The sequence below is a fragment of the Lissotriton helveticus genome, chromosome 4_1 (assembly GCF_964261635.1).
Source record: "Lissotriton helveticus chromosome 4_1, aLisHel1.1, whole genome shotgun sequence".
Lineage (NCBI taxonomy): Eukaryota > Metazoa > Chordata > Amphibia > Caudata > Salamandridae > Lissotriton > Lissotriton helveticus.
The window spans coordinates 507,949,702-507,973,542 of NC_136063.1; the positions used below are offsets into that span (position 1 = coordinate 507,949,702).

The 23,841-nt window shown below is 45.0% G+C and overlaps 1 protein-coding gene across 6 annotated transcripts in view; it reads left to right on the forward strand.

Moving 5' to 3' along the window:
* The window catches only part of SNX16 (sorting nexin 16), a 249,202-nt gene that overhangs the window by 161,624 nt on the left and 63,737 nt on the right, over positions 1-23,841 (forward strand). For all 6 annotated transcript variants that reach the window (XM_078687097.1, XM_078687099.1, XM_078687101.1 and 3 more), the window contains exon 6: positions 9,975-10,111. In XM_078687097.1, the coding sequence (XP_078543223.1) occupies positions 9,975-10,111 (137 nt within the window). The remainder of the gene's footprint in view (positions 1-9,974; positions 10,112-23,841) is intronic.

The window sequence follows — 23,841 nt, forward strand, 5'->3', positions numbered from 1 at the left end:
AGCACACGACAGGCGCCTAGACATAGTAGAGTTCCGCACCTCAGACCTTGAAGATGGTACAGCGCAAACGCTTAAGAGACTCCACCGTGTTGAACTATGTGGCAATAAAGAATGAAAACTTGAAGGCGCACAGTCGCTGAAACAACGTTCGCATTTTAGGTGTTCCCGAGACCGCAACCACTGGCTGTATGGACACTTTTGTAGAGTCGATATTAATTGATCTGTTTGGTAGGGACTCCTTTACTTCGGGCTTTGTGGTAGAACACGCTCACTGGTCATTGGGGCCCAGGCCCAATCCAGGATGCACGCCTCGGCCAATCATAGCCCGTGTCATGAACTTTAGGGATCGAGACACGGCGCTCCGCATGTTGCACGAGCATGGCGAAACAATATGGCAGGGCTCCAAATTGTCGCTATTCCAAGTTTTCACCGTCATGGTCCAGGAAGCCAGGTGGAAGTATAACGGAGTTAAGGCCACCCTGAGGAATCTCGAACTGAAATATATGGCATGTTGTACCCTGCCCGGTTGAGAGCTGAGGCCAATGGGCGGTCCTGTGTCTTCGTTAGCCCCACAGAGGTACAGGAGTTCTGTCGCACGTACAAGGCCAACAACACCCGCCCTAGCGATAAAAATAGACTCTCGCCACCGCAGAGCGGCTCAGACGCAAGCATGGAGGTTTTCTCCGGATCAGGGCATGGTTGAACTCTCATTCAGGTCTAGCTTTAAATGGCTCATTGAAGATTACGGGTAGGCTTTCCTGTTTTCAGTTTCTATTTTTGGTAAATTCTGGTGGGGGTTTTTCACTGTTTTCAATATCTTAAAAAACAGTTATCAGTGGTTACACATTTTCGCGCCACTAAAAGCAACAGAAACAGTGTTTTTCTGATGTTTATGGAACGTTTTGCTTTTATTATTGCTTGCTTATTGCACTGAAAGAACATGGTATATAGACAGTGCACTTATATTGTATATGAGGTCCAAATACATTTTTGCAAATGAATCTTATTGTAGTACACCATACAATACTTCTTCAGTGAGTCTTTGGGTCATGTGCGCTCACGCTTTCCTTCCTATGTAAACTTCTGTGAAAAGGCCCTTTCAGCATTCATAGCCCCTTGGGTTGAGAACCATCAGCTAAGGGACACAGTTGGAATGACTCTTAAGCACAAAATGATAAATATTTGCGTTTTAGTTCCTGTGCATAAGAAAACCGTGCACCAGAATAGACTAAAAAGTCAATAGCATCCCTCATTAACTCTGAAGATTATAAAGATGCTTTCAGCATACCATCTAACAAGTGGCAAGGATCTCCTACAGGGAATCACTTCAGCTCGGGTATCAATTTTGACAGGTCATCACACACAAAAAATGTATATACGTAGCTGAATCACTACAAATACAAACAATGTCACTCCATCTTTGTTGAACTTGGAAAGAACCTTTTTTGCAGAGCATTACAAGTGACAGTGCGTTCCATGTTTTCCAAAAGTCTGGTGTCATGTTTTCACCACTATCCCAGATGCTTGGTGATATATATATATACTTGTCACTATACCTTGCATTGAATGTTTAAAGCCTGAGGTGTCCGCAATTTACCTACTATCAATACTGACCCACTAGAAACTATGGTCTGATGTGTTAAGGGTTTTTACCCATTCTCTGTGGGTAAATGTGATGACACATATTAGGAAAGATTTTGATGAAACCAGCCATTTTACCTATCAGTGAAAGAATCAAATGCAGCCAAAATATCAAATATGAGTTTGATATTTTCTGATTCTCTCTAGTTTATAAAATGATTAAACTAGACCTAAAACATGAAACTAAACTCTGCATCTTTAGACCAAAGCCCACAAAACCGAAAAAAGTAAAAAGAAGAAGAAACAATATTTTAGTGGCATCCCTAAAGAACAAAACTCAAGCAGAATAATGTTAGCCAGTCTTTCTTACTGCTAGCTTGTATAACAAATTTACATTGTATTGACCCCTTCAGAAAAAAAAATTACATTTTCAATCTTTTTCCTTTCGTTGAATGGCATTTAGTTTGTGGTTGTCCAGGTGGTTTTTCAGTGTTTATTTGTTTTCACCGGTGAGGGCTATTTTTCTTTCAGTGGGGTTTTATCAGTTATTATAGGTTTAAACCTAAAACCCCACAGCCTAATTACGGGATACAGTCTATTCCACACTGCATTTTAGTTGCCTACTGGCGGCATGGGCATTGCCACCCCCTCTTTGGTGATCACCGTGTAAATGTTGTGCAACATTTTAATGCACCTTGTGAGGGGTTTGTTCATGGTTTTGGAGTTCCAATTGGTGCATTGTTCTTCTTCGATACAATGGGTATTGCCTCTCAGGAAGGGTGGGGAGGCTGGATGGGGGAGGCAGGGGTGTTGGTTCTTCTTTAGTATTATTGTGACAGTTACACAGTCTAGTGTAGTCAGGAGATAAAGGTATGCTCGATTGCTTCAATGTCGGATTTTCCCTTTTGTACTAATATGGCATAGGTAGGACACAACTCGGGCCCCTCAGATTTGTCTTTAGCGACATGGAATATTCGAGGCCTAAATAACACTCGAAAGAGAAGACAGGTGATACATTATTTAACCCGACACAGAGTGGACATAGCCTTCCTCCAAGAAACCCACCTACCCAAAGGTGATCAAATCCGCTTTGCTACTAGCTGGGGAACACATAGATATTTTGCTAACTATTGCAACTATGGTAGAGGCAGGGCCATTCTCATACACAAAATAATCCCTTTTTGCATTCATTCTGAGACCCGCGAGGGCAGATACATAATTGTGCTGGGTATGTTGATGGGGCACAGGGTGGCTTTGGTCTGCATAATGGTCCGACTCCCCTGACTTTATTTATTCCTTGCTTTCCCTGCTACTCGAACTTGACCTGGTGTCCCTTTTGCTGGGGGGGACTTCAATATTGCTCCAGATTAAACCTTAGACAGCACTTCGAGCGCGCCAGACCCCAAGCCACACACGCGCAGGGCTCTGAACTCACTAAAAGAACAGTTCTCCTTAATAGATGTAAGTTGCGTTCGCAGTCCACGACACACAGACTACACACACTATACCAGTTCCCACAACACATGGATACGGATTTATTATTGGTTGGCATCCCCGGATGTGCTTAGCTGGTACCATACAATCCAGACGTTCCCACGGACACATTCCGATCACTCCCCGGTACTGTTAACGTTGAAAGTCCCACGCCCTGAGGGCTTCGAGAGACAGTGGCGGTTTCCAAGTTGGGTGTTAGATGATGGGGTTTTTCAACACGAAATACGTGAGGTGATAGAGGATTACTTTGACATAAATACCGGCTCCGTTGACTCTGCTGCAATGCTGTGGGAGGGCGGCTCCGTTGACTCTGCTGCAATGCTGTGGGAGGGCTTTAAGGCCTATATGAGAGGCATATGCATATCCAAACATGCCGGAGTGCTACGGGATTTGCGCAGAACCATAGCCCGGTTAGAACAAGATCTTAAGACACTGGACTCCAGGCAGCTCCAGACGACGAAATCGACAAACCACGAATAACACTGCTGGCCGATTATAGACACACAGCCAAATGAGAGATCTGTTTATAGGGAAATAGCGGAATGCCATACAATATGGCGAGGGCGAACGCCCGGGAAGGGTCTTGGCTGAGATGTTCAGACCCCCCTATCGTAATGCATATACAGCTAAGTTGCAAACTGAGTCAGGGCAACAAATTACAGACACACTAGACATACAAGGGGCGTTTCTGACACACTTAAAAAAAATATATACCACTAGAGTGGGGCAGGACCGGACAGAGCAGGAAGGATATCTTTCAGAGGTGGCTCTTATCTACCTTGAGAGGTATATGCCGGACTTCCTAGTGGAACCTATCTCGGAGACGGACATTGACGAAGCCATCTCTGCCCTTAGATCCTCCTCAGCCCCTGGCCTGGATGGTTTCACGGGTGCCTTTTAAAAGGCCTTCAAGGATTTGGAGACACAGATCTTGCCTCCTACTTTGCGTGAAGCTGTAATTAATCTCCTCCCCAAGCCTGGGAAGGACCCCCTCCTTTGTGGCTCATATCGCCTGCTCTCACTCTTGAGCCTAGATTACAAAATACTGGCCAAGGTTCTCTCGGCGGCTCTGCCTTCTAATGGACTCCATAATATCGCTGGCGCAATCCGGTTTCATTCCCCACCGCTCTACTGCTTTCAATCTGCGTACCTTATTTAACACTCTTCATAGAATAAACCCTGAGGTCCTAGCAGCCGCAATCCAATTAGACACCGAAAAGGCATTCAATTCCCTCGAATGGCCATTCATTATATCCATTATGCAACGCATGGGGATGCCGGTCGGTTTCATAGCCACCACGGCACTTTTATACAGCCAACCCACCGCCAGACTCAGACTGAATGGCACACTGTCTGCTCCTTTCACCCTTTCGCGAGGTACAAGGCAGGGCTGCCCATTATCGCCCCTGTTATTTATTCTGGCTATGGACCCGCTGATGTGACATTTCCAAGAGAAACACGTGCATAGAGGATTACAATTCAACACTGGTCCGTTGTTAGTGTCGTTATATGCGGACAACACATTACTTTATGTTCGCAACCCACAGGTTAATCTAGAACCTCTCATTCGAGAATTTTTGCGATTCGGTGCATATTCAGGACTGTGCATAAACTGGCACAAATCTGTGATTTTTCCCCTTACAATAATCTGTTTGGACCTGGAGTTCCCACTGAAGTGGTGCACAGATTTGGTTAAATATTTGGGAATTTTTTATACATTTAGACACTGACCAAATCATTTGTCGCAACTACGGGCAAGCAATTCATGCACTAGAGGCACAAATAAACAAGTGGCTCAAACTTCCACTGACCTTGGCTGGCAGAGTGGCCCTTATTAAGATGGTCGTACTCCCTAAGTTTTTGTATTTATTTCACAATATCCCGATTCCCCTGCCAAATAGATTCTTCTTGATTATACGTTTGCATCTAATACGATTGGTGTGGGGCGACAAAAGGGCCCGAGTTCAATGGCGTATCATGACATTACCTTGTGACAGAGGGGGATATGGTGTCCCGGATTTGCAGCTATATTATTTAATTGCCCAGTGCAGCTTCGCACAGACGTGGTACCACCCAATTCCAGAATTCCCTATTTATGCCTTGAGTCTGATCTAGTTCTTCCAGACAACTTGGCAGCTGTCCTGCCTAATGGTTTCCCTAGAGACCCCAAAGACATCCAAACGGTATCAACAACCAGTTGGGCATGGGAGAAATTAGATGACTCACTAACACTTCAATCCTTTACTCCTCCACACTACCGTTCCCAAATGCCAAGTTGCTTCCAATCACTGGCGAAAAACTTGTGCAGCAAACATGCGTTAAATTCAACATTGTCAAAACGTACGATTTGTTTCCAGATGGCCATATTTTCGATCCTGACAATATGTCCCAATTCCCCAAGACAACATTCATGGATAAATTTGTTCCTATGAGACTACGCTCAGCTCTACACACTATAACCCCAGACTTTCCACTAGAACCCCCAGCCTTCACTCCGCTAACTATGGTAATAGAGAGCGAGCGAGGTGTACACCTTATATCAAAACTCTACAAGGCATGTGCTGCCATCATTCCAGTTAATGACGACAGGGTCCGTAGTGAATGGGAGAAAGTCTACAGCAACCCAGTTACAGATGAGTAATGGGCTTTCTGCTGCTCAGTGACGAAAAATGTTTCCCTTAATAGTCGCCATAAACTGATACACTTCAAATTTCTGCGTAGAACATACATAACCCCATCCAGAGTCCACAGAATACATCCATCCAGTCCCCATCACTGTCCAAAATGCAATGCCCCACATGTAGACTTCGCCTACCTGGCATGGACCTGCCCACGTATCCACACATATTGGGTGAAGGTGCATGAAATTATTAGCAATATGGTGTATGTATCAATGGTCCCCTTACCAGAAATTGCCCTCCTAGGGTACGTTGCTCAGTTTTCCCTCAAGATTCGAAAATTTGTTGCCATTGGTCTGTTGCTAGCCAAGAGAGAAGTTGCCATTTATTGGGGTGGAAAAACCTCGTCTTCAGCTAAGGGATGGTTAAACAGTCTAGCTTCCTGTTCCATGAAACGCAAACTGTACGTGACCACGATCCCTCCCTCCTCCAGACCCAGGGTTATACGGGGCACTTTCAGAACTTATTTGACCACGCAGCAACAGGACCCCTCCACACAGCAAGTACAGGGTATAGTGCCTGCAGGCGTTGGGTGAACATTGCCAGCACATATGTTGACTGTCATTCTTGAATGCACTGGTATGATCATTGCGTTGCAGGTTACACTTCTACAGGAGAATGCCACGAAGTTGGGTACTATATGCTTAAAAAGGGGTAACAACCTTGTGCTAGAGACAACAACTGATAAGGGGCGAGAAAGTTTTTTGATATGATGTCCTGACCTGCTACATCGTTATACATATCTACCTAGACTGTCTTATGCACATTATTATGCTACGAGATGACTGCATATAATCCATTGTATTGCTTTATGATCTGTAAAAATGCTATTTAAAGTTTTTTTTAAAAAGGGTAGAGGTAAATAATACAGCTATTCATAATATTTTCGCATCTGCATGCTTGATTCATTCTCTGGTGGGATTTAGAATAGTATGGAGTCTATTTAGCGAGAATTTGGTTGGTGTGATTTTACCGCTAAGTCTTCCATCATCTATAAATACCTGCTTACACTTAAAACACAAGGGTGGCGTATTAGCTGGGGTAAGGTTATCCCGGATGACTTCCAGAGGAATTTGGTGCAAAAGTGTAGCTGGGAATTTGAGATGTGTTTGTATTCTGATGCGCATGATCGAGCCGTTGTGGACTCATTTTTTACTATTTGTACGGAGGTCCAGAGAGCCCTGACTAGACATAATAACAGCCGTTTAGCTCAGGACCTAGATGGTTCTATAAGAACTGCACAAGGGCTTATAAAGATCTAAATGCAGCCCTCTAATCAAAACCAAGGTCACAATGCGCCTAAAAGTGGCTAGTAGGGCATATGCGTTAGCTCGCAGGAATAGAATAGGTGCCCCCAAGAGCGAAGCGTTGGGATAGACTGAAGGAGGCCTGCAGCTCTAGAAACAGCGCAGCCTTCTGGAAAGTTTTGAACCAGCCATTATTTAACGAGGGAACAGTACAAGATTTGAGCTTAACCTTACCTGCGCAAAAGTGGGTAGATCACTTTAATCCTATATATATGCGTGACCGCGATTTTATTCTTATCGTTCCTCCAGTTAAAGAAACTATTGTCTATTTCGAATTGGAAGAGGTGAGGGATGGCTTAATGGAACCAACGCCTAGGAAGGCTCCGGGACCAGAGGGGGTTTAAGGCAACCCTTTTAACTCGTGTGTAGATCTGTAGGCCCCATTAATTACCCAACATCTGAATGCGGCAGCACAAGGCCATATTCCCTCATCATGGAAGCAGTTGGTTAAAGTACCTAATTAAAAAAAAAAAACGAGCCAATCCAGCATTCTACCGTCCAATCTCTCGGATAGACGTTGAAATAAGTTTTGGGTAGGGTGTTGCTGAAGCGATTAACAGACTGTGCTAATAATAAGAATATCTTGTCAGACATTCAACATTGGTTTAGGCCAGGTCGAGGCACTATAGAACAAAACTTGAATTTATATCTTCTGATCAATAAATACACAGTGGCCAAAAGGGAAAGTATACATCTAGCCTTCATGGACCTCAGCACAGCTTTTGATACAGTGGTGAGATGAAACTGTGGTTTAAGCTGGGGGTGGATGAGACCCTAATGACGTTTTTGCATGATTTGCATACCGAGCTTGAACCCTCAGTAAGATAAGGCTCACTGGGGGACTGCACTGTGCACTTTCAGTTAGGGTTGGGGTCTGGCAGGGATGTATTTTAGCACCTATGCTTTTTATTGTATATATTATTTAGATCAATCGGGTAACATTGTAAAGATATGCCAAAGGTTGGACACAGAATGGTCCCCGCCTTGCTCTACACAGATGATTCTGTTCTTTTCTCCTGCTCGGCTAATAGCCTACTACTTCCATTGTGCCGATTTTATGGAAAATCTGGGCCTAAAAATAAATTATTCAAAATCATACACTGAAAATGGGACCTAGAAATACTCAAACTAAAACCTACCTAATAGGAGATCATGTTATAGGAAAGGTGGATAAGTTCTACTACTTAGGCATTTTGCTGGATGAAACATTGTCCTTGGATCCCTTACTGAAAGCACACATCCAATCTTTTAATAGGGTCGCCTTCAGTATTGATGCTTTCTCTAGTAGACTAGGCTATACCATGTAAAGTCTGTACTACACTTTTATAATACCAATAGTGTGTTCCAACTGTATCCTTCGGAGTGGACATTTGGGGCTAAAAGTCTTTCTTCTATCACTATGCAAGTGGTTGAAAATATATTTTTTAGAAACTGTTACGAATTCCGCAGAATGTACGTGCAGAAATAATAGTACATGATGCACCCTATACTTTTATGGCTTTCGATATGGGGCAAAAATTAGTTGGAATTCAACAGATTGATTCTGAGAGATTGTTTGATTATGGAACATAGCCTGCACATACCTTGGTTAAGTTATATAAAAACAACACTGACAAATTTGGGTAAACCACATCTTTTTAATTCTCCAGAGCATATTTCTAAATCAGATATAGCATGGGTTAAGAGACCATTTAAAGTACGTACTCGGGGAATTAGAACCTTAGGCTCACAGCATAAAAATTTCTATACACATTATGTTATGGTGATATCTATGGAGAAAATTGAACTTTACCTAACATTGGATATGCCAGTTTTGCACAGAAGGTTTTTAACATACTTCCGTCTGAATATGTCCCCTCAACTACTAGCAGGATGGCACAAGCCCCCTCTTGTACATGTGATGTGTCCTCTGCACTAGAAACTTTGCACATTGTTTTAATTTGCCCTAAATGGGCCAACCTGCGACATAAATATATTTGTCCATTATTCATGCCTTTGAATTTTCAGCAAGCAAGACCACCTGTTTTTATATCTGCAAGTTTTACATGATATTAAAGTATGTTTGTATTTATCTAGATTTTTAGTAGTGGTGTATTTTGCTTATGTATGATATTGTAATTATGTTGAATTTTATGCTATGGTCATGAATTTATTGATGTTTTTATTGTATTTTTATGATTGCTGATGCTAATCGAAATAAAGCGTTAATGAATGAATGATTAGTCCTCTCTGAATGTCCTTAGTGCAACTTTGGCACTAGTACTTCACTCCCAACTCTAGCCACTGTGCTCCATTCTTAATTTTGGCCTTCTCATCTATTTCTGCCCTTAGTGCCTAACTCCGCTCTAGTGCTAGCCATAATGCCACATTTCTTAATTCTTGTTTCTGGCCATAGTGTTTTACTCTCAACCCTCAATTCCCAACTCTGTCCTTAGTTGTTTAGACCTAATTGGCAAAAGTGCTACACCTCTAAGTCTGGCCTTACTGTCTGTTTTAAATTCTGATCCTAGCATGCCATCTTAAATCTTGGCCTTAATGCTCCACTCCCAAGTTCTCTCTTCTTCCCAGCTATTAACCTAAATCACAACGGTCTTCCTTGTTTTCTCTTTATGTATCACGTTTCCCTCTTTATCCTATTATGGACAGCCTCGTCTCCCTTATCATTACATAAATGTATATTCATGACATTGTGTTTACTGTCTGTGAAAGGATTGCAGACAAAAGCAACTAACTAGAATTGACAGGATGGTTTCAAGTTGTAAAACACATCCAGCACTAAATGAGCAACATGAAATTGTGCCTTCATAGAAAGTATGAGGAGAAACTTTCTGCAGTACATAATGATGTCATAGCTTTACACCTAGCCACTGAGTATAATGTAAGATATCAAAATTGTTGTTCATTTTTTCCATAGGCCTTTTGTGAAACCTTGGAGGAAACAAATTACAGATTGCATAAAGATGTAATTGAGAAGCAAAAAGAGCTGGAAACTCTTAAGAAATTATTAAATGAGAAACAAATGCACATAGATGTTTTAGAAAATAAAATAAGGCAAGTATAAAAGATTGTTAAAAATATTTTAAAACCATTTAAAAAATGCATGTATTTTTCCATGTTGTAAAAGTGCATTTTGAGAAGTATTTCAAAGTACAGAAATTATCACTCTAAATAATGTAACTCCTTCACACCTCAAGCAGAAAGTCCCATTTATCAACCTAAATAAAAGTAGTTGGATTACATTTCACAATAATTTCTGATCTATACAAAGTTAGTATAAACTCCCTTCACCCTGTAGCAGAGACTCTCGTGATTGCCCTGTTGATCAACGGCTTCCATTGAGCATAATTTGTGTCTGTCTTTGCAGCAGCATTTAAGTTTTTAACCCAGGCAATTTTGAGAGACAGTTCACCACATGCTTGCACTTTATGCCGATTTTTCAGTAGAAGACATTAGCTTAGCAATTTAGTATACACTAAAAAATAATAATACTGTGTCCAAGCCAATAGTACTGATGAAAGATGCCCATGTTTTGTTTAACTGTTGGTACTGCTGAATACAAGTGACAACATTCCCTCTGAAAATTGCATTCAGTGTGTGCTTTAAGTCCAAATAGATTTGGCCATTCAAAGCCTTTATGCACCCAATTCAATTCTACCTTGCAAATTGTAGTGAGGGTAGATTCTTTTCCCACTTCTGCCATTTATAAAGTGATTAAAATATTTGTGTTACTGATAGGCTTGCTTATCCTGAGTTGTAGTCTAACAATCTTTTTTGTGCTTTTTAAAACTTTTTCATCATCTAATATGTTAGAATAGCTTGCATATTATTGTCTGCTCTGCATGCTTTTTCTCACATGGTAGGTTCTCTGCTGTTTATTGTATCTTACTCTAAGAGATGCTTTAAATAATATCTGCCCTTGCTACTGCTTGAAATAATCAGATCACGTGTACTCTGAATATTAGATTACAGCAATATCATCTCCTTTGACTTTCCATATAAATAGCTTGAGAAACTGCTAAGCATTTGTAATCAAACTGTTATTGTAGTTGACTGAAAATGAAAAACTACAAATTGAAGTCTTTCTGCCAGCTTCCAGTAGAACAAAGCATCACATTTGAAACATTATGCATAATTTGCAGGGCCTTCTGAGGCAAGAACAAAGAATAATTTTTAAACTGCCCCACATGTATCATGCCCAGAAATCTTGGATGCAGTTATGCTTGCGGTTCTCGCTACTTGATAAGAGATGAACAATCATTAAAGAAGATCCATTGGAGCAAATGTTTTATGGTATGGAATTTGTTTACACTATTCTTGAGGGCATGAGCATTATTGATTATGACGTGTGTAAACAAGGGAATTCTCCTCCCATTTGTTCAATCAATTCCCACCTAGACTGGTCTTGCTTTCCTAGTGTGCCTTTCTAGCATAGGATATTCTCATGTCATTGGCCTGCCAGCTCTGAGTCGAGAATGTAAAATTCACCTTTATTGGCCAATACCTCCCCTCTTGTTGTTGGCTCTGTTGAAAGAGTCAATGCTGATGAATTGTCCACAATCAAGACATATTTTCATTTATGAGTTAAGTACAATCTATAGGTTTCAAAACGTAAACCAGTACACTGCTGCTTTATTAGCAAGAGTAAACATGAACGTACTACCATGTTCGAGGCATGTGGGCTGCTGAATTTATGTCTGTGCATAGATCGCCTCCTAGTGTTTGGTCCGGATGATTGCACATTGTTGTCCTGGAAGAGTCTTCGAAGTATCACGAGATAGGTGGCTCTTCCCTCGGACTACAGTGCGCATGGGCATCCTCTCCATCCCCAGATTGTTTTTCTCCGCATTGGGTTCGGATGTACCTTCCTACTCTCCAAGTTCGGAATCAAGAAAAACTTTTCAAAAGGCCAAAAGGCCTTCGGATCCGTCGGTATTGTTCAGCGCTCGGTGCTGATACACTTTTTACAACTTTGTTGCAGTCTGGTCGTCGAATCGGGCCGTGAGGCCTTCTCGACACCACGTGGACCGACCGTCGATGGAACGAAGTCTATTCAAGTACTGCCCGCAGTGCAACTCGAAGTTCCCGCACACAGACAAGCATCCAGTGTGCAATAAATGCCTATCTCCAGATCACAATGAAGATAGTTGCCTAGCCTGTGCCCAGTTCCGATCGAAAAAGACTATTCGGAATCGACGGGCGGCGAGGCAAGAAATGCAACGGGCGGCGCCTGAGCCAGATAACATCTTCGACGATGAGGAAGACCTAGCGAGCGCCGAAGACTCGGATCAAGACGAAAGACAATACTCGGAGCCCGACTCCGAATATTACCTCGAAGAGGGAGAACTAATGGTCGATCTCGAGGAATATGATCAGGACATCGTAGCAGTTGAAGACGACTCAGATGACGATGAGGGGCAAACCGTGAGTACAACGCCCCATATAGACACTACACCTCTATCAGAGACTCAGGTCGAGGCATCGCCAGCAGGCCTTAGCCGAGATCAACATCCTCGTTCTACAGCCACGCCATACCGCCCGGCTAAGAACATACCAAAAGTGCCCTCTGAGACACAACATACGACATCGGTTCCATCGAAACCGAAAGTAGTCGACAATACAGTCTTCGGACCGAATTACGTCAAATCGAAGGTAACTAAGCCGAAAGGCGTCGACCCGAAGGCCACAGTACCAATACAACCTTCGAAACCAAAGACCGTCGAGTCGACAACGAAGACCAAAGCAGTCGAGTCGAGCTCGAAGTCGAAGGCCGTCGAGTCAACCTCGAAGCCAAAACACGTCAATTCGACACAAAAACAAAAGCACGTCGAATCGACCCCCAAGAAGCACGTCGAATCGAGCAAAGCAGCCTCAGGTATCGACAAGGGGGGAAAAACGGTCACCGAGAGCACAAGGCTTACGCCCAAAACTACCGTCGAACCGAAAGCGAAACCAAAGGTGGACGAAAGAAAATCAGTCAAGCCGAAGCCCATCGAACCGAAAAAGGGGGTCGAGCCAAAACCGCAGGATCCAAAAACACCTAAAGACACTGTCGAACCGACAAAACTGCTCGGTCCGAAACAGGTTGTGAAGCCAGCCAAAGACGTTCAACCGACAAAACCCGTCGAAAAACAGCCTAGACCGATCCAACCACCAAAACCGGTCGAAGCCACAAAAAGCATCGACCCGAAGAGACAAAAACCAAAGGTTACAGCACCAAAACCAAGGACTGTGGAAGAGGAGCTTATTCACCCAGATCCCTCCACAGAAGACCAGTCAAAACTCTATATTGACCCAAAGACTGGTAAAGTGACTGTTTATACCAATAAGAAAAGACCTCTGCCAACTGAAGACCTTTCTAGAATCCCCCTAAAGAAAAAGAGAGACTGTGCTACCTCTCCTATATTCTTTGAACCTATCAGTCCAGTTATGCCTACTACTCCTTATGCCCCAACCTCACCTGCACGCTCTGACTACAACCCAGATGAAGATCAGGACGCAGATGTAGGGTTTGGTTTTCCACAAAACCCACTTGCAGAGCAAAACACACAGCCATGGGGTGGAGGAGGAGAACCAGACACTGAAGGGATTCTGCCCATTACAGACCCTGCAGTATACCTCACTAAGCCATCACCCACAGAGGATACAGTAGCATTTAATTCACTACTGGATAGAGCAGCAACCTACCACAATGTAGATATGCACTCTGATGCTATTGAGGAAGACTTCCTCTTTGATACACTAAAAACATCTGAGAGACACGTTAAAACACTCCCAATGTTAAAAGGGGTATTGAAACATGCAAGTGACATTTTTAAGGACACTGCTAGAGCACGGGTCATAAACCCTAGAATTGAGAAAAAATATAGGGCTGCACCTATAGATCCTACATACATCAAAGGGCAGCTACCCCTAGATTCCTTAGTGGTATCCAACGCACGTAAGCGTGCAAACTCCCAGACTACTGCAGAAGCCGCTCCTCCAGACAAGGAGTCTAAAATCTTTGAGGCATCAGGCAAGAGAGTGGCGACTCGGGCAGCAAACTCATGGAGAATAGCCAATACACAAGCCTTGCTGGCCAGATATGATAGGGCGCACTACGACAGTTTAGAAGAAATTCTCCAACACTTACCTGATCCCTACAAACAGCAGGCAGATGAACTTATACAAGAGGGAAAGCTCATCAACAATGCCTCAATTAAATGTGCCCTAGACGCGGCAGACACAGCTGCCAGATCCATCAATACAAGCATGCTGCTAAGGCGCCATGCATGGCTTCGCATATCAGGCTTTAAAAATGAAGTCCAGACGACAATTCTTAATCAGCCAATCAACCCAGACTTTTTATTTGGTCCAGCAGTTGATTCAATTCTGGACAAAATGAAAAAGGATGCAGAAACTGCAAAGTCTATGGGAGCTCTTCAGTCCCAACAACACCGAGGCTCCTTTCGTCACTCCAATTATAGAGGAGGAGCGCAAGGGACATCACAGCAATCCTCCAACTACAAATGTAACACACAATCCACATATAACAAAAACACCAGCAGGGGTGGATATCGAGGAAACCATACCAAGGGAAGAGGTCGTGGAGGCAATGCAAATAGATCCTCCACTAACACCAAGCAGTGACTTCTTGGCACTACCCCCAGACCACATAACACCAGTCGGGGGAAGAATACAACAATGTCTGCCAGTCTGGGTAAATATCACCACAGACAAGTGGGTCAGGCAAATTATCCAACATGGCTATTGCCTCGAACTCTCCTCCACACCACCCAACATACCACCCGTGCACCGTCCAATGTCACAGGAACATATAACGCTACTACAGCAAGAGGTCATCAGTATGCTGCAAAAGGGAGCCATAGAACCAGTCCCACTACACCATCAAGGAATAGGAGTATACTCCCTATACTTCCTTATTCCAAAAAAGGACGGGTCTCTCAGGCCAATATTGGACCTCAGGCCCCTCAACCTGTACATTTTGTCGGAGCATTTCCACATGCTCACTCTCCAGCAAGTCTTACCAGTGCTTCGCCAGGGAGACTTCCTAGAAACCTTGGACCTCAAAGATGCATACTTTCATATACCAATACACCCTGCTCACAGAAAGTATTTGAGGTTCACCATTCAAGGACAACACTACCAGTTCAAGATCCTACCATTTGGGGTGACAACAGCTCCAAGAGTGTTCACCAAATGTCTAGCTACAGTGGCAGCACATCTCAGAAGGCAACACATCCATGTGTACCCTTATCTGGACGACTGGCTAATACACGCGCCAACAGCCCAGCAATGTGCCGACCACATGTCAAAGACCATACATCTACTGCACAGTTTAGGATTCTCACTAAACTACCCAAAATCACATCTACAACCCTCCCACGTCCAACAATACCTGGGAGCAACAATAGATACACTGGCAGCAAATGCATATCCCAACACAACACGGGTCGAAGGAATGCAAACGTTGATACAAAAGTTCAGACCCCAACACTCACTACCAGCTCGAGTGTTTATGCAGCTAATAGGCATGATGGCCTCGTGCATATTCATAGTCCCTCATGCCAGACTACATATGCGTCTGCTACAAGAATGCCTAGCAAGGCAGTGGAACCAGGCTCACGGCAATTAAAGGACCTAGTGTTGGTGACCAGTCGGGCATACAACTCTCTGCATTGGTGGAATCCACAAAACCTTTGCAAGGGACGACTGTTCCAAGAGCCTGTCCCACAAATAGTCTTGACCGCAGACGCATCCCTAGTAGGATGGGGAGCCCATGTCCTACACTACACAGTACAGGGACTCTGGACTGTACAGCAAAAGAAAATGCATATCAACTTTCTGGAGTTGATGGCCATCTTTCTAGCCCTAAAAGCTTTCACGACACACTTATGCAACAAAGCTGTGTTGATCCGGACGGACAACATGACAGCTATGTATTACATTCAAAAACAGGGAGGAACACACACACCACAGCTGTCCCACCTAACACAAGCAATGTGGAAATGGGCCATTCAGAGGAACATTTTTCTCATGGCAGAACACCACCCAGGCAAGGACAATCAAGTTGCGGACCTGCTAAGCAGGCACAGCCAACAGATGCACGAATGAGAAATTCACCCCAAAGTTCTCCAACCATTCTTCCGGAAGTGGGGACACCCGGAGATAGACCTGTTTGCCACAAGCGAAAACGCAAAATGCCAGTACTTTGCCGCCAGGTTCCCACATCCGCAGTCGCAGGGCAATGCGATGTGGATGAACTGGTCAGGCAAATTTGCGTACGCTTTTCCCCCAGCTCCATTAATACCGCTAGTGCATGCAAAATGCGCCAATATTCTCTAACGCTAATCCTAGTTGCTCCCATGTGGGCGAGGCAACCGTGGTACACAACGTTCCTAGAACTGCCAGTGGTGCCTCATCAAAGACTGCGACTCACACCCAGTCTTCTAACTCAGAACCATGGCGAAATTCAACACCCAGACCCGCAACAGCTGAACCTGGCGATCTGGCTCCTGAAATCCTGGAGTTTGGATACCTCAACTTGCATCCAGACTACATGAATATTATCAAAGAGGCAAGGAAACCCACTACCAGAGCATGTGGAAACGTTTCGTCATTTACTGTAATAACAATGACATTAACCCACTTGATGCTTCCACTCAAAACATCATTTGCTACCTATTGCACCTACAACGTTGCAATTTAGCCTATTCATCCATCAGGATACATCTAGCTGCGTTAGCAGCATATCTGCAAAACAGGCAACACCTTTCACTATTTAGGGTGCCAGCAATTAAAGCGTTTATGGAAGGACTTAAACGCGTAATTCCTCCAAGACACCCACCTTCACCAGTCTGGAATCTAAACGTTGTTTTAACCAGACTAATGGGACAACCTTTTGAACCACTACACTCATGCGAACTACAATTTCTTACTTGGAAGGTGGCTTTCCTCATTGCCATTACTTCGCTTCGAAGAGTTAGCGTGCCGCAAGCCCTAACTATTCAAGAGCCATTCATTCAAGTACATGCAAATAGAGTAGTTCTTAGAACAAACCCTAAATTCATGCCAAAGGTGGTATCCCATTTCCATATAAATCAAACTATAGAACTGCCAGTGTTCTTTCAGAACCCACAGACAGTAGCCGAGAGGGCCTTGCATACCCTAGATGTGAAAAGATCTCTGCTATATTACATAGACAGAACTAAGACATTTCGGAAAACAAAACAATTGTTTGTTGCCTTCTCACCACAACACAAGGTTAGCCCTATTTCAAAATCAGGTATAGCCAGATGGATAGTTAAGTGCATCCAAATATGTTATTTAAAGGCAAAACGCACCCTAACAGTCCCCTCTAGGGCGCATTCCACAGGCAAGTTAGGGGCATCCATGGCTTTCCTGGGAAACATTCCTGTACACGAAATTTGTAGAGCAGCCACATGGTCAACCACACATACATTTACAAAACACTATTGTGTAGATGTAGATTCCAAACAGCAAGCTACTGTAGGTCAGGCTGTTCTCAAAACTCTTTTCCAGACTGCTGCAGCTGACACAGGTAGCCACCGCTAAGGGAGATACTGCTATATATTCTATGCACAGATATAAATTCAGCAGCCCACATGCCTCGAACGGAATATGCTACTTACCAGTATGCATCTGTTCTCGGCATGTAGGGCTGCTGACATTTATATCGCCCACCCACCTCCCCGGAGCCTGTCGCAGCTGTAGCATTCACTCTTTGCATGGACATCTCTTACTGTACTATACTCCATCTCTGCCACAAAGGCGAAAAACAATCTGGGGATGGAGAGGATGCCCATGCTCACGGTAGCCCGAAGGAGGAGCCACCTATCTCGTGATACTTCGAAGACTCTTCCAGGACAACAATGTGCAATCATCCGGACCCAACACTAGGCGGCAATCTATGCACAGATATAAATGTCAGCAGCCCTACATGCCGAGAACAGATGCATGCTGGTAAGTAGCATATTCCTTCTGGTTCTTTACAAATAAACATTACTCACATCCCGTGTCGCCTCCAGTTACCATTTCCAAATCTTGCTCCTCAATGACCTAGATTCATAATCACATAATGACTATTGTCAGAAGGTAAACCTTTAACATAACAAGTTAACTCTATTAGAGCTTAAAGATACATTTGCGTTATATGCTGCAAGTACACTATGGAAGATTCCAGTTCACAAGCTTTACCTCAGAAACTTTTATTCATATAAGTTCCTACACTTTGCCAACCAGTGCCACAGTGACGGTAAATATTGCAGTTAGCTAATTCTCCATATATACCTGCATAGGTTGCATCAAATTGCAAAATCACTTTACTTGGATCTAGCTCACCCAGAAAAAATGTTGTCTACATCTACACTATGGAACATTAATGCTTCAGGCCAAAGACAAAAACTTATCAGCCTTTACGGAGATCTTCCACATGCATACAGTGAACATACAGTTCCATTTGCTTTCTGGGATGCTTTTAGCCACAGATCTGTAGAACCACACCACTGCCTAACTCTACAAAGATTACATATTTGAAATTCAAGTTCAACAATGTATTAGCTTGGGCTATCTCCCCAAAATCAAGGCATCCGCAGAAGCCTTATTTTAACGTCCCAGAACATTCCCTTCACATTCTTTATGCATTTACTTGCCCCATGGAACTTTTTCTGCCTGAGCCTGAATGTCACTCGGAAATCCTCAATTGTTCTCTTACTCTGACATTGCTACTTACCCACCCACCTCTATCATTCCTCTTTCACCAGTGGACCCACAGGATTGACTTCCTGATGTAGCTACTCCCTCTGGTTAAGTGATTCTCCAGCTGAGCCTGAGCAACCTTGGATGTATACTTATTCTAGGCTTCATGTGCCTGCTGGGCATAGTTCCGCCACCGCAAGTCATACCTTGCAAGCGTTGCCCATAGCCTCCTGGAATATTGCTAGGATAGGTTAGATTGGCTTATGTTCATCGAAGGCCATTCTATCATATGTTTACAGAAGACGTGGCTTATTTACCCTATTTATGTGGATGGGAATGTTACCTACCACACGGCAGCAGTTGCCAGTAATATGGGCAGGGCCCAGGGTGGTTTGACCACGCTTGTTTCTCTTTTCTTCCTTTAGATGGTGCTATAGACAAAGTGTGATTTAGTATACTATCAGATGGTCTTGTTCTAGTGTTCTGCCGCAAGACTGCTGCTGATAAACCTATATAGTAATGTTTTTGACCACTCTAAGGTTGATCTAGCGCACTTTATTTAAGGACATTGAGCAATGCACCCGCTATAATCAAGCTGGCTGTGTGATTGTTACTGCTGGCGGATTATAACTTAAAAATCTGCCAGTTCTTGCTCAAAAATATTTGTGGGTTGGAGGATGAGGCTGGGGTTCTCATTGCCCATTTTGTACATTGTCCTCTTGGTGATGATCTGATTATGTTGTTAGCTAAACTTAATTTCTCTTTTGACGCTCTAAGCCGACTCCTAAGACTACACCCGAGGTGGGCGAGCCTAATTGATTTTATTATCTTCTCCAAATCACTAATAGATTGGGTTTTGGATTACAATCTTTCCGATTCACCCCCTTAGTGAACATAGGCTCTTCTCTCTCTCTCCTCTCTGTCTCTCTCTCTCTATCTCTCTCTTCTCCCTCCCTCCCTCTCTTCCTCTCTCCCTCCCTCTTTCCTTCCCTCCCTTTTTCTTAGCGCAGTTGGTGGTTTCTAAATCCCCCGATTTTTTTGTTTTGTTTGTTTTTTTGGTCTGTTTATATGATGAATAAACAAGGGGTGGGGTCCTGCGCTCCTCAATAGCTTTGACCAGATCAGTAGAGCAGCGTTTGACCTTCTCTTAGTTATTTATAATCAGGCATTTAAGCCACCAGTGAAGTGGTTCGCTGCTAATTGCACCCAGGCACACAATCAGCTACTCGCTCCGCTAAGACAAACTCCTAGAGAACAGGATGCGTTGCGGGGACATACATGTATCGAGATGCCCTTAAAATAAGTAAGAATACTATCAGAGAGGAAGCTTTTTCATCACTGGTTAAGGCAAGTGAACCTAGGGACTGCAAGGCCTTTTGGACGACAATGAATCACAGTTTTCTTTAGACCAAAAAAGGCCCTGGCATTGACAGTGTTATTCCATCTGATTTCTTGGTTGCCCATTTTACCAAGCTTTACGCTGACCCTGGCTTAGGGAACCCAGATATCCCCGATTATATCCCTATAGCTCCTCCTCAGCAGCCACTGATAGGCACCCTAAATGTGTCCAAGCGTTCTGCTAGGTTTCCTGCTGGCCTAGTTATTGAGCTAGAAGAGGAAGAGCGGGCTGTGACTGGTTGTCCGGTTGGGCGTGCTCTTGCCCCTGGCAGGCTCCCCTCAGATATGTTTAAAGATAATATCCCACTCTGGGCCCCTGTACTGGCAAACATCCTTAATGTCGCCTTTATTGCTGGCCCTCCTAAGAATTGGTCCCATGCGACTGTTCCTATTTTTAAAAAAGGGCTAAAAAAATTATCCCTACTGCTATCATCCTATCTCATTGATTATCTCCACTGCGAAGATTGTCACGAAATCTGTTGGACTGTCTGCAGCTTTGGGCCAAGGAACTCAACATACTTTTGGATCTGCAACTTGGTTTCCGTTTCGGTCTAAGCACAGTTGAACAGTCCTTAAATCTGGATCTTTAATTGCCAAATACACTGTGGCCAAGTGTGGTAAGTTCTATCTGGCATTCATGGATTTGAGTTCTGCTTGTCACTCGACTCTATCCTCCCCTTAAAAACCCGTGAGGATAAAAACGGGAAATTAGGATCTGCCCCATGGTACACCCCGGAACTCCGGACTCTCCGCAAAGACTGCAAAAAAGCAGAGCGACTATGGAGGAAAGACTGGCTGCACGCCAGCAAGGAAGCCTATCAGAGGTCGGTGAGAATCTACAAATCAACCCTGAAGCTCACTAAAGCCTCACACTACGACACTAGAATAAAAAACTCCACCAACTCGGCAAGAGAATCCTTTCTCATCGCCAAAGAGCTATTGAAAATACCAGCTCCCCCCTCATCCATCACTCCCCCGGCGGACAGAAGTGACGAATTGGCTACCTACTTCAACTCCAAAATCGCACGTATTCTAGTCTCCCTCCCCCATCCCTGCCTGCCGAACCACATGGACAATGATGCATCTACCAACCTCTCAGGAAACATCATGCATCCTCAGCTGACCGCTTTCAGAGCAGTAACACTGGACGAAGTAGGCACAACCATGGCCAAAATGAAAAGCGGCTCCCCTCTAGATCCTGCCCCCATTAGATTCCTGAAAACAGTAGCCCCTGTCATCGTGCCTACGATCACGGAGCTGATAAACATCTCGCTATCTCAAGGCTCTGTCCCCCCAAGCTGGAAGAGTGCAGTAGTCAAGGCACTCCTAAAAAAACCTCATTTGGACCCCGCCGACATGGCGAACTACCGGCCAATCTCACTCCTCCCATGCGTCAGCAAAATGGCCGAGAAACTGGTCAATGGGCAACTGTCACAGTTCCTTGAATCAAACAACCTTCTGCGGCAGTCACAAACTGGGTTCCGCCCGGGCCACGGCACAGATACCGCCCTTCTCGCTGTCATCGAGGAGGCAAGGTGCATCCTGGATTCAGGAGGGTCAGTGGCAGTGATCCTCCTGGACCTCAGCGCAGCCTTCGACACGGTTAACCACCGTGTCCTACTCCATCGGCTGGCCATGGCAGGGCTCGCAGGTTCGGCGCTCACATGGATAGAATCCTTCCTTTCAGGGCGCTCGTTCCAGGTATGGGATGGCAACTCCCACTCTGCCTCCCTCCCCCTTGCGAGCGGAGTCCCCCAGGGGTCATCACTAAGCCCCACTTTATTTAACGCCTACATGGCCCCCCTCGAGGATGTCGTCGCCCCCTTCGGGATTAAGATAGTGAGCTATGCGGACGACACGCAATTGGTCGTCTCACTCTCACATCTGGACAATCACCCAGACAATCTGCCGAACTGCCTCCAGCAAATTCACCACTGGATGTGCGAGTCATCGCTCAAGCTAAACGGATCAAAGACAGAAGTCATGCTTTTGGGCAAGCAATGGACCACCATCCCCTCTTCGGTCTGGCCAGACGTCTTCGGGGAAGTACCCACCCCGAAACAAGTAATTAAGACCTTAGGAGTCTGGCTGGAACCCAAGCTGTCTCTGAAAACCCAAGCAGCCAAAACAGCAGGCACCTGTTTTGGTCTCATGCGCTCCATCTGCAGGATCCTCCCACTACTTCCGCCCCTATCTAGGAAACTCTTGGTCCAAGGCCTGATCCTTGCGCGGCTAGACTATAGTAACACGGTCTATCTAGGAGCTCCTGAAGCCACTATGGCTAAACTTCAGCGTACGCAAAACGCAGCTGCCCGGCTCCTTATGAATCTCCCTTCCAGAGTCTCAGCCAGACCAGCGATCAAGGCCCTCCACTGGCTTCCAATACGACAAAGGGTAGAATTCAAGGCCCTGTGCACCGCACACAAACTTCTCAACGGTCTCGGCCCTGCTATCCTGAGAGACCTGGTTACCCCCTACAAGGCCCCCAGATCCCTACGCTCGAACAATGAGCGTCTGGCCAACGTCCCCAGATACAGGAAGGCACGCACCGGCGGTTGACGCTTTTCTGTAAAAGCATCCTCAGGATGGAACTCACTTCCTCGCCCACTGAGGCAGGAACCCAGCCATCTCCTTTTCCGGAAAAAATTGAAAACGCTGCTGTTCCCAAAATAAAGTCCCCTCTCCCCTCTGGTCTCCACAAATGCTACAGCGCGGGGATGCCTCCGGGTCACCAGGCGCTCTATAAATCGCTAAATAAATAAAATAAATAAATGTTGACTCTATTATCTGAAAGAGACATGTTAGTGATAGATTCCTTACCTTAGAATATCTCCCCAGGCGTCAGATTGGATCCGGAAAGTTTTTCTGCTTAGCAGTACCTCTGCGCGCCAGTAGGTGGCGTCATGCGGCTCCGCGCCCGTCACTGGCATCATAGGTGACGAGATGACGCCACGGAGAGTACTTAGGCGCCACCCATGTGCGCTGACATCAGTTCTTTCTTTTTCCGCGCGAAAGTGCAGATCCCGATTGAGCACGTACCTCGGGCAATTTTTGGCCACTTTTTCAGACTTTTGTCTCCTCTTGTCTCCTTCTCTTGTCTCCTGATGCACGTAGGGATGCACAGCTTTGACGTCTTGTGGGTCGTGCCACCGTAATATGTCGGTGGCGGACCCCCATGACGTCTGCCTCTACTGCCTGGAGAATGACCATGACTCCCTGGATTGTCGGGACTGCCGTACCATGCCCCGAAGGCGATACGGTAGTGGCGCCAGAAGTTGCTGGAGGTCCAGCACTCCTCTCACTGCCGCTCCGGGTCTACGGGCCGTTCGTGGGACCGCTCGCGGGACTGGAGCTGTTGCTCCTTGGACTCTAAGTGTCTACCTTCAGAATTCGGTAAGCGACGCCATAAGAAGAAGTCGAAGAAGCGTGTTCACTCTCAGACCTCCTCCTGTCGCTCCCCGGAGACTGACGTGGGAGGCAGGGGCTCTGCCCCTGCGGCTCCGCCGGAGCTTGGGAATCCGACGGCCTACCCGCCATACCCGGGTCTGTCGGCGACTCCCAAACAGTTGCAAGAGTTTTTTGCTGCCATGGACCGCCTGTTAAGGCCTCGGGCTCCTGCCCTTCAATGATGCCCTTTTAAGTCCTTTTGGGCACTTGGTTGAGGCCGA